At 42.8% G+C, this 15,690-nt stretch overlaps 1 protein-coding gene across 2 annotated transcripts; it reads right to left on the reverse strand.

Moving 5' to 3' along the window:
• Nucleotides 1-353: 353 nt before the first annotated feature.
• On the reverse strand, nucleotides 354-12,876 carry LOC147456045 (uncharacterized). 2 transcript variants are annotated; one of them, XM_086514622.1, is made up of 2 exons: nucleotides 12,718-12,876; nucleotides 354-1,109 (listed from the first exon to the last, which is right to left on the reverse strand). In XM_086514622.1, exons 1-2 carry the CDS (start codon nucleotides 12,791-12,793, stop codon nucleotides 481-483), a joined length of 705 nt encoding a protein of 234 aa, XP_086370748.1. In that variant the 5' UTR covers nucleotides 12,794-12,876; the 3' UTR covers nucleotides 354-480. The 2 variants fall into 2 exon arrangements, with proteins under 2 accessions (XP_086370748.1, XP_086370747.1); XM_086514621.1 differs by lacking the exon at nucleotides 12,718-12,876 and adding an exon at nucleotides 12,529-12,670.
• Nucleotides 12,877-15,690: the final 2,814 nt, after the last annotated feature.

A 15,690-nucleotide genomic window follows, 5' to 3' on the forward strand; every position in this document is an offset into this window, starting at 1 on the left:
TTAGCGCAAGCTTCTTGTTTACAGAATCTAAAGCCCTTACATTTGCAAAATTGGCAGCCCTTTGAAAGAATCATCCTCTCCTGATAAAGCCCTTTCACGTTATTGCGACTCCACTAAAATCTGACCAAGGTAAATAATACTGAAGCCTCATGGAAGGAATCCTTCAAAACTGTGTTTTTGCAAAATTATACATAAAGCAAAGATGCTGCTGAAATAATATTAGACATTGTTAAGGCAAATTATCCCATCCGCAATGGGTAGTACCTAAGTTAAGAGCGCCTGACACTTCAGCAAGTCACTTTGCCTACAGAACAAGACAGGCTGTGTATTGCACATGCACATAACAGCACATAAATCAAAATTGGTATAGCTCTTTATATAACTGGTTTATATCTTCATGTATGAACATGTTGTACTCACGATAAACATCATCTTACAAATGAGCAGAATAAAATAATTGTACACTAGAGTCTATTTCATTCACAGCTCTATGTTGTTTTCTCCTTCAGTACTAGTTTCGTAAGACCCCGTATCATCCACATAAACGCTGGGGGTTTCAACAAAATTCTCGTTAACAAGAAAGTGAACACCGACAGCAATGTCATACAGCATCAGTCCAACTCTTCCCCCGATCCAACTTCCTAAATGGCTGCCAATAAGGTAGCCAACACGCCCAAGATTGGCTTCTCCTTGTAAGCTTCCCCAATAGGTACCGCCAATAGTTCCAAGACCTCGCATTGTGGCTTCAAACATAGTGCCACCATAGTAAAGAGCTTCAAACATATCCCATGCAGCAGCTGAAAAAGGCCCTAAAATACGACGAGCTTTCCTCGAAGCTAGCTTTTCAGCTTTATTTCCAGCAGTTTTAGCATCCTTTGATGCTACTTGCGCAGCTTTCCCTTCAGCTAAAGCATTCGCATAGGCAATTTCAAAAGATCTCTGTTTTACTCTTGCAATATGGCCTGCTCTTATATTATAAACGTAAGATTTAACTCCCTCCTTCGCAAGGCAAGCTAATGACCCGGTTCCCATGTCAAAGCAGTTGATCCAGGTAAACTGGCCACTTCGTGATGCAGCATCCTCTCCTACCAAATGCCTTGCTTTCTCAGCTGCCCACCATCAACAAGGGACACATTGTCAGTAAAAACCGTGGGAGAATATGTCAGCAAACGTAAGGATGCATTGAAGGGGAGAGAGAGAGAGAGAGAGAGAGAGAGAGAGAGAGAGAGACCTCTGCAATCAGACCACCCACACACACGTAAATACTGAGGAATTTTACAATCAGAAATAACTAGTTCAGGTCAAAGACACACTTGATCACTTCATTTGTCTGCTGCAAACAATTTTTCCTCTCAAGGTGGTCCATGTTGTACTTTGTGTGTGTGTGTGGGGGGGGGGGGCGGGGGGGACGGGGGGTTGTCTCTCTGTGTAAAAGAGGAATAGGAATAACCTTTTTGTCACCCAAATGAGGTAAATTGGTTATCTCAATTCCCTCTTGAATAACAAGTCTTGAGTGGATAGATCTTTGAGATCTCTTGGGATTGTTTCTACGACATTAAAAACTTCTCATGTGTGTGTGTGTGTGTGGTTGTGCGTGTGTCACAAACTGGTGACGTGGCTGCCCATGGTACACACACACACCTGCTAGGGCTGGCTGAAATGCTGACGTGGCGGGATTTTCAGTTTTCACGCTGCTAGGGCTGACGTGGCATGGCTGTACGGAATCCCGCATTTTGCGGCAGCTGTACAGCAGCTTTTGGCTACTGCTTTATTCTACGCAAGAGAAAGAGAGAGCTTTACTGCTTTATTTTTTTTAATCTAGCAATGGCTTGTGAGAAGACTTGCTTTATTTTTGGGAAGAGCTTTTGATTTTCAGCTTTTGGGGCTCTGCTTTTGGCATCCCTTGTAAACCTTTATAAGTGTGGTTTGGGCTCTCACTTCGCAGAGCATCTGGACGTAGAGTCTGAGAGTGAGACCCTCCCACTCCCTTCTACTTTGAGTTGCAGATTAATACAAAAAGAAATACCAAAAGGGACGCCAATCTTTGGGGCCAATATCTCTAGGCACAGAACTCGGGCCGTGTCAAATCAATTGTGAACTGTGAACTATTTTTGAAGTGAATTCCTGTCGTGTCGCGGTAGAATCTTGACTTGGAGTGTCCAAGTCTATTATAGTGGTATTAGAGCGCGGCCGATTTCTCTTCTACCGAGAAATTTGATCCTTTTTCTAGCGACACTTATAAATTCAGACAGAGATCAGTTGACTTCCTCTGCATCCGGAGATGCGGGAAGAGATCACGAAGAAGATTCACGCGAGGAGTACGGCCCGCCTCGGCCTACTCAGGCGGAGCTTGAAGAGATGGAACATCGGAGATTGGTCGATGATGCGACAAAGCTGATGATGAATTTTGTGAAGGACCCTAAACTCGCAAAATTTTTCACCCAGACCTCCTTCGACGAGTGTGCTCATAGTGGCGGCAAACCACGGAGCCACCCCTCAAACCGGCACTCAAGAAACCTCCTACTGCAAGGATGTTTACGAGGCAAGAATTAGAAGAGGTGGTTGATGCACAGATTAGCCAGCTTTTTGACGCGCTGAACAAAGCCGAAAAGCACGACAAAAAGCGGAAGAAAGGCACTGACTTCCTGGGTTATTTGGATCGTCAGTCTACATTTGCCTCGGCAAGAAAGCAGAAGAAGCATGTGCGATTTGAAGGAGTACCCAGTTCTTCTTCTTCTTCTTCTTCTTCTTACAGTTCTTCTAGCTCCTCTAACTCGAGCGAAGAAGACAGAAAAGGGAAAAAGCGAAGCAAAAAGCAACGCTTCTGAAAGGGCAAGAAAAAGGCAAAGAAGTCTAAATCTCGCCCAGTTGTTGATAGTTCTACAGTCTTCGGATAGTTCGGACTCTGGCAACAACAGCTTTTATGCAAGGAAGAAGAATTTTTATAAAGCCAACTAGCATGACTTTCTGGAAGATAAAAACAAGAAAGTCCGAGAGTTTAAAGAAGGTGGACAGTCAATTAAATTTGACACGTTTTCTGGATTTCGAGATGCTTCGAAGGCTTTGGCCTTCATACAGTAGTTTGACATAGCTTTCTCTGGAGGGCGCTACTCAGAGCACTCCACGATTTGGAGGGCTACCTCTTACTTCAAGGGAAATGCTCAAACTTGGTGATCCACGCTTCTATTGAACAAGAAAGCACCAGTTAAATGGCTGAAATTTAAAAGGCTTTTTATTTCTTCTTGGTTGACTCGGGATTACGAACGCAACATACGAACTACTTGGAACCATCTTCGGATGACCAAGAAGGATTCATTGGACGCATATTGCGAGAGATTCTGGAGCTCTTTTCTACCAACTTCTTCATTTAAGAAGAACTCGTTCAAAGAACAGATTGAGCAGTTTACCTTGGGACTTCATACACAGATCCGAGATCACTGCTTAGAGCAAAAGTCAGATTCCATTCAGGAACTGATGAGTCGTGCGAAATGGAGTTTTGCCATTCATTTAGGCAGTTTGACCTACCCCACAGATGAAATCATGACGCAAAGGACCGGACAGACTTCGAACAATGAAAGTAGAAAGAAGAAGAGCAACCCAGAAAAGAAAGGAAAGGATGCACAACCCAAGCTCACTCTGAGAGAGAGAGAGAGAGAGCTCTCTACATCAAAGAGGGGAAGTGCTTTGGATGCGGGGAAATGGGGCAAATCTCTGCGATGTGCCCTAAAAGGGCACCGAAAGAAAAGAACGACAAAGATGAAGACAAGCCTGAGGATTCAAAAGCAGCTGAGGAACGTGGACGAAAAGGCAAGATGAAAGCAGGACTGGTTCCCGATTGCATGTGTACTGACCCAAGAACGATTGACGAGAGTAGAGAACTTTGCCGAGCTTGGGGCGAAGTGAAAGGCCAAGAAACCCTGATTTTCTTTGATGGAGGAGTCAAGGCCAACTTCATTTCACCTGAATTGGCGGTGCAGCTCGAGATCACACCCGATCGGGTGGGACCACTAGCAGAGGCAATTCTAGCGGCACCCGACAGGGACGTAGCCATTACACCTGTCATTGGCAAACTTCGGTTGCATTGTCAGGGGTATTTGGGGCATGAGGAATTCTTCATAATGCCCTTGGAAGGTTGTGATGTCCTCTTGGGAATTCCTTGGTACCATAAAAACAACGCCATGGTCGACTATCGGGCGAGAGAAGTGACTTTGACTACAGAGAAGGGCCGAACTATTGTACTTGATGTAAAACTTAAGGGCGAGTCTGTCCCTATTGTATCGGCTTCGGCCGTTTCAAGATTAATGAAATCCAGTCTGTTTGTTTACTCGATCTTTTTGGAAGAGTTTGAATGATGAGAAAGGACAAATATGTTTGAACTTGATAAAGAACGCCAAGATTTTCTCCACACTCATGCCGATTGCTTTCAGAGGGCCTGCTAGGCGAGTTACCACCCGCTCGTCCTGAGGATCATACCATTGATCTGATACCTGGAAGCACACCACCGAAGCGGCCACCTTACCGTGTGAGTCGAGCCCAGAACGAAGAAATTATGAACCAAGTGAAAGACCTCTTGGAAAAGGGTCTTGTCTAGCCTAGTACTTCATCGTACTGCTCTCCACTGTTGTTGGTTTTGAAGAAAGACGGATCTTGTAGAATGTGCATCGATTATAGAGCTCTCAACAAAATCACTATAGAGCTCTCAACAAAATCACTATCAAGAACAGATTTCCGATTCCTAGAATCAATGATATTCTAGCCGACTAGAGGGATCATCTTGTTTCAACAGGATCGATTTGAAGAGCGGATATCATCGAACCCGAGATCGGAATCGCACCGGGAGATGTCTACAAGACAGCTTTTTGGACGACTTTTGGGTTATTTGAGTTTTTGGTGATGTCTTTTGGCCTAACCAATGCTCCAGCGACATTTAACCGGATGATGGACAAGATTTTTCGAGAGTACAGACTATTTGTTGGCACTTTCTTTGACGACATCATTGTTTTCTCCAAGCATGAGGCAGAACATAAAGAACATCTGCTACAGGTCTTTCAGGCATAAAGAGATCACAAGTTAGTGATTAATGCAAAGAAAAGTGAAATTTTCCTACCCAAGATACACTTTTTGGGACACATTGTCTCAGCAGCAGGAGTGCAAATGGACCCAGCCAAGATAGACACTATCCGTGATTGGCCCGATTTGAAGAATGTCCATGAAGTAAGAAGCTTCTTGGACTTGTGTTCGTACTACAGGCAGTTCATTAGAAAGTTCGCAGAGGTTGCTTCCCCTTTGCATATTTTAACACAGAAAGGAGTCTCTTTCTCGTGGGGACCCACAGAGGTGACTGCCTTGCAGACATTGAAAGAGAAATTGACTACAGGACTAGTTTTGACTTTGCCGGATTTGCAAAAGTCATTCGAAGTATATTGTGATGCTTGTGGTCGTAGTCTGGGTGCGGTCTTAATGCAAGAAGGCCATGTCATTGCCTACAAAAGCCGATTTTTTTCAAGGCCGGAATTGACAACATAGATTTATGAGAAAGAGCTTTTGGCAGTTATCCATGCTCTTACTCAGTGGCGACATTACCTACTCGGAGCGGATTTTACGGTCTTCACAGACCATCAGAGTTTACGCTACTTCTTGTCACAAAAGCAGCTATCGGAAAAGCAGATGCGGTGGGCGAACATCTTGTCACAGTTTCACTTCTAGATTGTCCATGTGTAGGGACAAAAGAATTTGGTGGCAGATGCTTTGTCTCAAAAGCCGTTGGTTCTAGCTATTTCCGCGATACATCATAGGAGCTTCGAGGATATGGTCGATGAGTATGCCACAGATACAAATTTTGCATACGGAATGGGGAGATAGTAGCGGGATATTCCATTCGGGATGGCTACTTGATGAGGAAAACGATGTTGTGCGTTACAAAGCCGTTGAGAGAAAAGGTTTTAACCGAATGCCACTGTGCACCTTTTACGGGTCACCGCAGCATTGCTACCGCCTTGAAGGGTGTGGAGAGATACTTCTTTTGGCAAGGACTCAAGAAGGATGTGGATGATTTTGTACGCAGTTGCTTGGTATGCCAAGAGGTCAAGTTTGATAGGCATAAAGCACAGGAATTGTTACAACTTTTACCCATACCCACCCGCCCCTGGGAAAGTATTGCAATGGATTTCATTTTTGATCTCCCGAGAACACAGAGTGGTCACAATGGTATCTGAACTCTTATTGACAGATTTAGCAAGAAAGCTCATTTCATTCCAGTGAAGAAAACAGTCAAGCCGGATCACTTAGCAAGACTGTTTGTGGCCCAGATCTTCAGATTACATGGCATGCCTGAGACGATTGTCTCCGACAAAGACCCCACATTCACGAGTTTGTCTTGGAATGCTATTTGGGAGAACATTGGCACGCGGTTGCAGTTCTCGTCATCGTTCCACCCGCAGACTGACGGGCAATTTGAGATTGCCAATTCAGTGGTACTAGATTTATTGAAGTCTTACATCTCGAATCAGAAGACTCGATGGGAAAAATATTTACCTTTGGTGGAATTTGCCTACAATAACACGATACACTCTTCGATGGGGAAGGCGCCATTTGAGATTATTGAAGGTGCTACGAAGGTTCCACCCTTCCTAAGCACGAAAGATAAGATTTTTGAAGCCGACGAGTACACGCGTGACTTGGACACGGCTTTTGCCAAGGTCCGCGAGGCTTTGAAGAAATCTCAAGAAAGACAGAAAAAGGCAACAGATTGCCATCGTCGTGATTTGAAATTGAAGGAGAACGATTAGAGGCTTTTTCCAAAGCTTAGTATGCGATACTACGGACCTTTCCAGATTTCCGAAAAGATAAATGATGTCTCCTTTAGACTAAAGCTGCCCAATGCTTTTCATGTGAGTATCTTGAAGCCTTTTAAAGGCGATGTGCCCGAAGATGGGGAGCCTGATGAGCAACCCAAGTGGAAGAAAACGAGGAAATCCTTGTTCCAAAACAAATATTGGCACATAAAGACAGAAAGATTAAGGGTAAAGTGATAAGGATGTTCTTGGTTAAATTCAAGAACAATCCTACATTGGATGCGAAGTGGATGGAGGAGGAGGACCTAGCAGATACTCCTCAGATTGTGAATCTTTACCTTGAAGCATTTGGATTAGCATAGTCTATTCTAAATGGAACCCCGAACTCAGCATTTGAATTAGCATAGTCTATTCTAAATGGAACCCCGAACTCAGCTTGGGCGGAATCTGGTGCAACGAGTATGCACAAGAGGGGAGTCACTCCGCTCCTTTGTCAACAGATTGCCTTGATTTTTTGATACTAAAGTCATCGATGTCTCTTTGAATTTCAGGGATACTGTGAGCTGACAGTATTCTGTTGTATGACTTGTAAACCTTCATAAGTGTGGTTTGGGCTCTCAATTCGCAAAGCATCTGGACGTAGAGTCTGAGAGCGAGACCCTCCCACTCCCTTGTACTTTGAGTTGCAGATTAATACAAAAAGAAATACCGAAAGGGGCGCCAGTCTTTGGGGCCAATATCTCTAGGCACGGAACTCCGCTGGGCCGTGTCGAATCAATTGTGAACTATGAATTGTTTTTGAAGTGAATTCCTGTCGTGTCGTGGTAATCTTGACTTGGAGTGTCCAAGTCTGTTATAGCGTGTGTCCGAATAAGAAGAGGAAATCGCAATAACCTTTCTATCACCCAAGTGTGGTAGATTGGTTATCTCAATTCCCTCGACTAAAAGGTCTCGAGTTCAACACTTGGATAGATCTTTGAGATCAGTTCCTACGACGTTGAAAATTTCTCCTCTTTTTTTCCTTTTTTTTTTGGGGGGGGGGGGGGGGGGGGGGGGGGGTGGGGTGTTAAAGTCGACGATGCGGAAGCCTACACAAGAGGGGAGAATACACGAGAGAGAGAGAGAGAGAGAGAGAGAGAGAGAGAGAGAGAGAGAGAGAGAGAGAGAGAGAGAGAGACTCTGAACCAACCAACCTTGGGAATGAAATGATGTAATACAATGGGGGCAAGGGGTTGCTTATATAGCAACCTCAGTAAATTGCCCCACCCTGACTTTGACAAACATAAAATAAATACTTAAAAGCCAAACTAAATAATGGGATCACATTGGACAGTTCACTTGAGATGCCAAAACTCTAACACCCTCTTTGCAACTCATAGTGGACATTAAAAGTGAGACCAAGTCGATGAAGAAGCTACCATGGACACCCGAGTAGTTGATCAATTTACCGGATACACCTCGGTTATGCTACGCTCAACTTTGTACCTTAGAAGAAAGCCACCTTCAGCATCGGTTGCCTTTTAGAAAATTGAACTGTAAACCACCCGACGTGCAATAATCCCCATTCGTGAACTGTGAACACATCACGTCCAATAATACTTTCTAGATAATGAACTTTGAAACACATCCTGTCCATAATCTGACCAACCCTTGCTTTTGTCTTTGGCTTCACACTCTCGAGCCAAACAAAGCATCCAGTCACATTTATAACAACTGTTGTCGTACCTCATGGATACCGAGGCAGCTAACTGAGTACTGGTCCCGCCATCTTTGTCAAGCGTGCCTTTGCCTCTGTCCTCTCTTGAACTCGTCCATTTGCTTTTGGCTTCACAATCTCAAGCCAAACAATTTGCTGGATTCCTTGAGAGCTGGGTCAAAGCATGGGCTGCTAACCGGATGGTTGATTTGCTATCCATAGCTTTTTGCTGATTTTGGTTCACGGTTCTCTTCAATGGCGAGGCGGCACGGGAACAGCCTCAAACTTGGTCCAAGATTGGCCAAAGGTTATACTACATTTCCAAAAACGCTACAAAGAAAAACTCACTTCTTTGTCGTTAAATGCACCAAGTGAACTTGCCGTCGCATTTCAAAATGCTGTTGAAACCATGATTGCAAGCCTGCTTGTCAAGATGTCATCGCTCCCTTGCTGAATATGGCGTTTTACAACGCAGCACCACAGACTGTCAACCGACGCCACCAAGCCTATTTGCATTGGTTTTTCAAAACGCAGCACCACAGCGCCTCCAACCTCTGCTTCTAAAGCCACCCACGATAACGCCCTCTACAGATCCTTACGCAGCTACAGAATTTGCCCTCGTCACCACCTTGTTTGACAATGTTTAATTACAACGCTCAAAGGGAAGCCAAAAAACACGGGACTTCTGTAAAGCTTCTCAAAACACTCAAATATTGAGAGACGCCAATAGAGCCCTCCTTCCACGGGTTCTTTTGTTGCCGGTGCTGCCTTGCACCTACATAGGGCCTCGCCTTGTGCCTTGAGGCTTCGAAACTCGCAGCACTTCTCTCTTCGTGCCGATCCTCTACCGCCTTGCAATCACCGAGCACTATGCTTTGATACCATGTCAAAGTTGACAAGTGTACACGAGTGGAAGCGTACACGAGTGGGGAGAATACACGAGAGAGAGAGAGAGAGAGAGAGAGAGAGAGAGAGAGAGAGAGAGAGAGAGAGAGAGAGAGAGAGAGAGAGAGAGAGAGAGAGAGAGAGAGATGCAATGAAATGAAATGTTACATTAACGTCTTCAAAAGGCCAAAATGACTTATGAGACCAATCTGTTACAAAATAGTGAATACGATACCATGTCTGGGTACAAGATACTACTACTAGAATCCATCCTCATCTGCACTCTGGATGTCGAGAGAGTATGGCTCGAATCCTCTGTTGTAGTCTCCGTCGATGTTGAGAGAGAGAGAGAGAGAGAGAGAGAGAGAGAGAGAGACTTTGAACCAACCAACCTTGGCAATGAAATGATGTAATACAATGGGGGCAAGGGGTTGCTTATATAGCAACCTCAATAAATTGCCCTACCCAGACTTTGACAAATAAGTAAAATAAATATCTAAATAATGGGATCACACTGGGCAGTTCACTTGAGATGCCAAAACTCTAACCGGGGGGGATAACAAGAGGAAATTGAAATAACCTTTCTATCACCCGAGTGTGGTAGATTGGTTATATCAATTCCCTCTTGACTAAGGACTTGATAGGAAATTTCTTTTCATAGCACTATAGAGTTGATTCCACATGGTAAAGTCCAAATGGCAAAGGGGGTATGCACACCTCCAAGGTACTGTTTCCATCTCATGTCGGTGCACGAAGTGTGCAAGTTAGACATGGAGGTGGTCTTCACGTAGAATGCACTATCCATGTGGGATCTAAAAGGTGGCAAGGCAGTCAGATGGAGCATGGTGGAGCAAGGTCTCTACACCATAGTAACAGGGGACGCCCTTTTTCGGGCTTCCCGTCCCCACTTTTCCGTCCCCACTTGCCGTCCCGCTCTCTTTTTTACACTAAAAATCCATTTCAGCCCCGTCCCCAGTCCCCCGTTCCCCCGTCCCGGAATGCGTCCCTTGTGACTATGCTCTACACGCTCCGAGCTCTTTCTTCCGTTGCAGGTTCCCCTATAGGTGTTGTCTAGCATTATCAATTTGGCCAATTGAATGTTGTACTCTTCGATGTGCTTTTCATGATCAAATAATAGAAGGCTTACTAGATGTAACAGACTTGGGCACTCCAAGTCAAGAATCTACCGCGACACGACAAGAATTCATTTCAAAACAGTTCACAATTTGATTCGACACGGGCCCGGCGGAGTTCCATGCCAAGAGGTATTGGCCCCAAAGACTGGCGCCCCTTTCGGTATTTCTTTTTGTATTAAAATCTATGCTCAAAGTACAAGGGAGTGATTGGGTCTCACTCTCAGACTCTGCGTCCAGACGTTCTGAGAAGTGGGAGCCCAAACCACTAATTTATAGGTTTTACAAGGGATGCCAAAAGCTTCCCAACAAAAGCTGCCCATTAAAAATAGGCTTACAAATAAAACAAGGCGTTCAAAAGCTCCTAAAATAAAGCAATTTAATCAAAAGCTTTTTAGGCCTTGCGTAGCATCTGCGTAGAGCAAAATTCTGTTTTTTCTGTACACTGCCTGCCATCGCTTTTTGGGGAAGGGTCCGTACGCTGCTGCCACGTGGTTGTCCGTATAGATTTCCGTGATTTTCAGGGCAATGCCATGTCAGCATTTCAGCCAGCTTTCTTGGGGGAAGGTGTGTGTGTATACAGGCCAGCCACGTCACCAGTTTGTGACATACACCCCTCTTGAAAGCATTGTAATCGCCCTCGATTACGCCTGCAAAACAGACAGAAGCCATACTTCCATGCCCAGAAACTCTTGCCTCAAAGACTGGAGCCCCTTTCGGTATTTATTTATTATTGCTCACAGCAAAGTACAACTCCCAAGGGTCCTCTGCTCTCAGACTCTACGTCCAAATGCTCTGTAGAGTGAGAAGCCCAAGAGCTCTTTTAAACTTACAAGGGATGCTCAAAAGCGGAGCCCCAAAAGCACTTCACCCAAAACCACTTAATCCCCAAAAGCATCTCTTGCCAAAAGCTGCCAGTAACGTGAATCGCAGAAATCTGTACAGCCTTCCACATCATCATAGCAGTGCAAATTGCGGATTCCGTATCTGCCACGTCAACATGACCAATGCAAATCACGGGATTCCATACAACTGCCACGTCAGCAGGACCAACACGATTTATGGAAATCCTCCTCAGAGTTCAAGCTTTTGGTCTTTAGGGTTTTAGGCTCCTCTGCCGGTGTTCCATAAGTTCTTTAAGTTGGTCAATTCAATCTCTCTTGCCACTCGACCATTTCCCTTTCGATTGGGCATGCCACGTATCACTTTGTGACATTTTAAATCTCTCTCATTTGGAGACCTTGAGGACTCTCTTTATCTAGTTGTATCCGTCATCACGCCATCGATGTTTTATTGGTGTATTTTGCCTATGAGTCATAGTATCGGCCAATAATGGTGCAATTCAATGCTTAAAGTGTTGTTAACTCTATGTAACATACCTGTAGTTCAAAAAAGCTATTAAAAAAATGGTTTTTATTTTTTTCTATTCGGGCACGAACTCAGTTCTCTAACTTTTGCCGTCACTACCCCAAACACGTTCCCGTCCCATGTTTCTATGGACAAAAAATGGCAATACAAACCAGGATGGTGACGTATATCTCACTCAAGGCCAGGCACAGCAACAAGAAAGGCTTCACTCCCACTTGGGGAGATATCAGAGCGCTCACATATACAAGAGGTGAAACTCTAAAACTCTTTGGCGTGGTCAGCCCACTATAATGGTTTCCTCATTTAAAGTCTCAGCCACAGATCTAAGAACATTGGCATGACTAATGACCACGTAGCAATCAGAAACTGGAGACCCTTCCAAAGTAATCCACTAGCCATAAAAGTAAGATTTTGGCTGTCAAAGAGATTCCTACTTATTATCCTTCCATAAACCATACATGACCTCATACATTGTCCTACTCCACCTCATCAAAAAGCAATTTCAGGTGATTTGCACCATTTTGAGGTTGTTATGGACTTTCAGAGATAGGCCCTGAAAGAAGCATTTGCAGTCATTCAAGGGACCGACACATGATACCTGAATCTGAGATGCTTCTACAAAACTATGTGGGTATGAGCTCGACTGCCTTACAGCTTAAGAACAGAGAACAGGAACAGGTTCCTTGGCCCTCTGAAGTCCCAAGTGGATTCTTGAAGTAGATCATTCCATTACTTGCAAGATGCCATAAACATATCTCTCTCTCTCTCTCTCTCTCTCTCTCTCTCTCTCTCTCTCTCTGAGACATGGCAATAAAAAGAAATAATCTAGCAAAAGATTCACCAATAGTAGCAAGTAAGAGGAAGGCGACCAACAGGCATGCCAACCACCCTGTCTTCTGCTTCACAGTCTTCAACATTAGATCACAGCGCGTATTGACAATTACACTGCTTAAACACTTTGCAGATCTTCAAGTTCTCAGCGTTTGGGGCCCTCAGCATAGTGCAGTAAAAATGTTACCTTTACAAATTACGGCCATCTGATATACTAAAATGTCTAATTTAGCTTCAGGGAAAATTACCAAAATATCGCAAAAATTTAGGGAAATTCTCAAAATACCGCCATATGATATACTAAACTGTCTAATTTACCTTCAGGGAAAATTACCAAAATATCGCAAAAATTTAGGAAATTCTCAAAATACCCCTCTCATTTCAAAAATTCCCAAACTGCTCATATCTCAATTTTGGATGGATTGCTCTAGATTTTGCATAGTTTAACCTTTTTGACAGTAGAGATATGTTTATAATTAAATAAATTAATTAACACTAGGTTGGTAATGAAACACTTATGTGTCCCAAAACAATTTTATGTTTTGTTAAGTAAGCAATTTTCTTGAATTATTTGAAGAGTTTCAAAAACCTAATTTTAAGTGTTTTATGTCCACAACTTATGAGGTAAAAACAAACTTGGTCTTTTTTTCTACTAGCTCGCGCGCCCCGCCTACCGGCGGGCCTCGCTCGCTCTTACCACCTCACTCTGTATGTGTTTGTGTGTGTGTGCATCTTTATACATTTCTCCATGACACACACACGATTTCTGTCTTTAGCTCTTTTAAACCACTCTGGTAAATTTAACCCCTTTTGCACACACAGAGAGAGAGAGAGAGAGAGAGAGATTACATAAAAGCACATGACTAAAGAGACATATTTATAAAAAAAACAGTTTACATTATTGCCAAAAAGGCTCAGGAATATATCTGTATAGCACTCTAAGTCGTGCTATTTCAACAGGATCAAGATATTGCGTTGGAGCTCTACAAACTTCTCTTAAATCTATTTTTTGAACCCAGCTCAAGTAAATCTTGTAATGATGAATCAACCCAAGCTCTTGCTTTAAGAGCATGAGCCTAATGTTGGGAAAGAAATAGGGATCAAGCAACTTGATGTAAATTGTGTCCAACTCTTCATCTACATATGACCCCCAAACAGTGTAGTTTTTCTCAATCACTTCCCATGCCCATTGCCATCCCCGTTCAGCAGGTAACAAATTTTCTTCAAAGGCATCAACAATAAATTTTTTTACACTTGGAAAAATATTCACAATTTCGTGGGCCATTTAATTGGTTGCAAGAAAAGAAGACAACATTAGTACTCAAAGCTTAAAATGAGAGAGAGAGAGAGAGAGAGAGAGAGAGAGAGAGATGATCAACATGGCCACTTAAACACTTTAAAAAAGTATAAGCGCAATACGAACACTTCAATTACTAATTGTCATGCCAAAAAATGTCAAGAGGTTCATTAGGTCAAAGTCTTTACAACAACCTCAAATTTTTTGTTTACAACGACTCATATTCTACTCTATAATTGGACGGATGAGGATCACTCGAATATACCGCATTGATAAACTTCACAATTAGTTTCAAAATTTTAAACTCTTCATCCGAAATGTAAGATTTGTGATTGTGATATATCTTTCGCAACTGAATATCACAACCACAAACATTGACATAATAAATATCAACCATATGTAGTTCTTGTAGGACTCTCATCAATTTTATTTCGCTCAATATTTGTGACGCTTTGCATAGTGTAATGCTTAACCGTCCACAATTTCCATACCACCCATTAGCATATGAATACACCCAATGATGCCACCAAGATCATGTACCATATCCTTGACAAATGTACTCTTGCTTAACTTTCAAATATATAATCATCCTTATATGTATTGGGAGAATAGCCAATACATCATAACCCATGTTAACCTACATTAGCAATTCGTAAATCTCTCTCTCTCTCTCTCTCTCTCTCTCTCTCTCTCACACACACACACACACACACACACACACACACACACATTAACCTATGTAGTAGATAAAAATCCACTTGATTAAGCCAACAGTAACTAAAAAAATATGGTACTTAGAATGCATAAACAATGGATCAAAGTGTTCGATCATCTAGAGAAGTTGAGCCTACGACACACTCTACTTGGAACTCTCAAGATCCAAGGTCCGACACGTCGAACACTGCGACCAAGGCGTCGAGGTGATTCACCCAAAGAATAGATTCTAAACATCCATTCATTCACTCCATAGGAACCGTATGAAAAGTTGCAATTGAGAGGGCGTTGCATACCTAACTCTCGTACAGTGATTTGTATATCATCTATATCAAACTCTATGTGATAATAACCTACAATACTTCTAAAATATCGTGCTTCATATAATGCCAAGACAGTATGTCTACAATAATATTGAAGCCTGCAACGAAAATAACAACCAACCATTCAGACATAAAAAGTAACAACACATTTAACGTCATATGGATTCAAGTTCAAGCTATATGCACCGAAGGATCTCAAAATCCTCGACAATACGAACAATATCCTCAGCATGTGCAGGACCCCTCCACAAGGGAGGATCTAGAAAAAAAATGTTACAAGTGTAAACATACCAAATAAAGGCCAAAAAGTTCTCATTCATGGTAAGAGTAAGTAACAAAGATAAGATTTTACATTTACATACCTCTAATATAAGTAGGTACATCATTGAGGGTGTACGAAACCATGATGTGTCGTGCCATTCTTTATCTGCTCTAACAGCACACATTTGGAAGTTTAAGAGGAACAAATATGAAATAGAATAAAGAAGACTTTGACAATCATGTCCTTCTTTCTTTTGTTTTAGTGAAGGATTTGAGAGAGAGAGAGAGAGAGAGAGAGAGAGAGAGGGAGAGAGAGAGAGGAATGAAAGCAATTCAAAAGACTTTGAAATTTCACAACTTCACAAAGAGACAATACAAAATAGTTATT

The sequence above is a fragment of the Adiantum capillus-veneris genome, chromosome 6 (assembly GCF_014529385.1).
Source record: "Adiantum capillus-veneris isolate H3 chromosome 6, ASM1452938v2, whole genome shotgun sequence".
NCBI classification, from domain to species: Eukaryota; Viridiplantae; Streptophyta; class Polypodiopsida; order Polypodiales; family Pteridaceae; genus Adiantum; species Adiantum capillus-veneris.

Bases quoted from the DNA above. Each gene is read 5' to 3' on its own strand.
- LOC147456045 (XM_086514622.1), bottom strand. From the start codon at position 12,793: ATGTTGAAGACTGTGAAGCAGAAGACAGGGTGGTTGGCATGCCTGTTG. The intron at 1,110-12,717 runs GTGAATCTTTTG...GATGGTGGGCAG, and splicing joins CCTCTTACTTGCTACTATTG to CTGAGAAAGCAAGGCATTTG.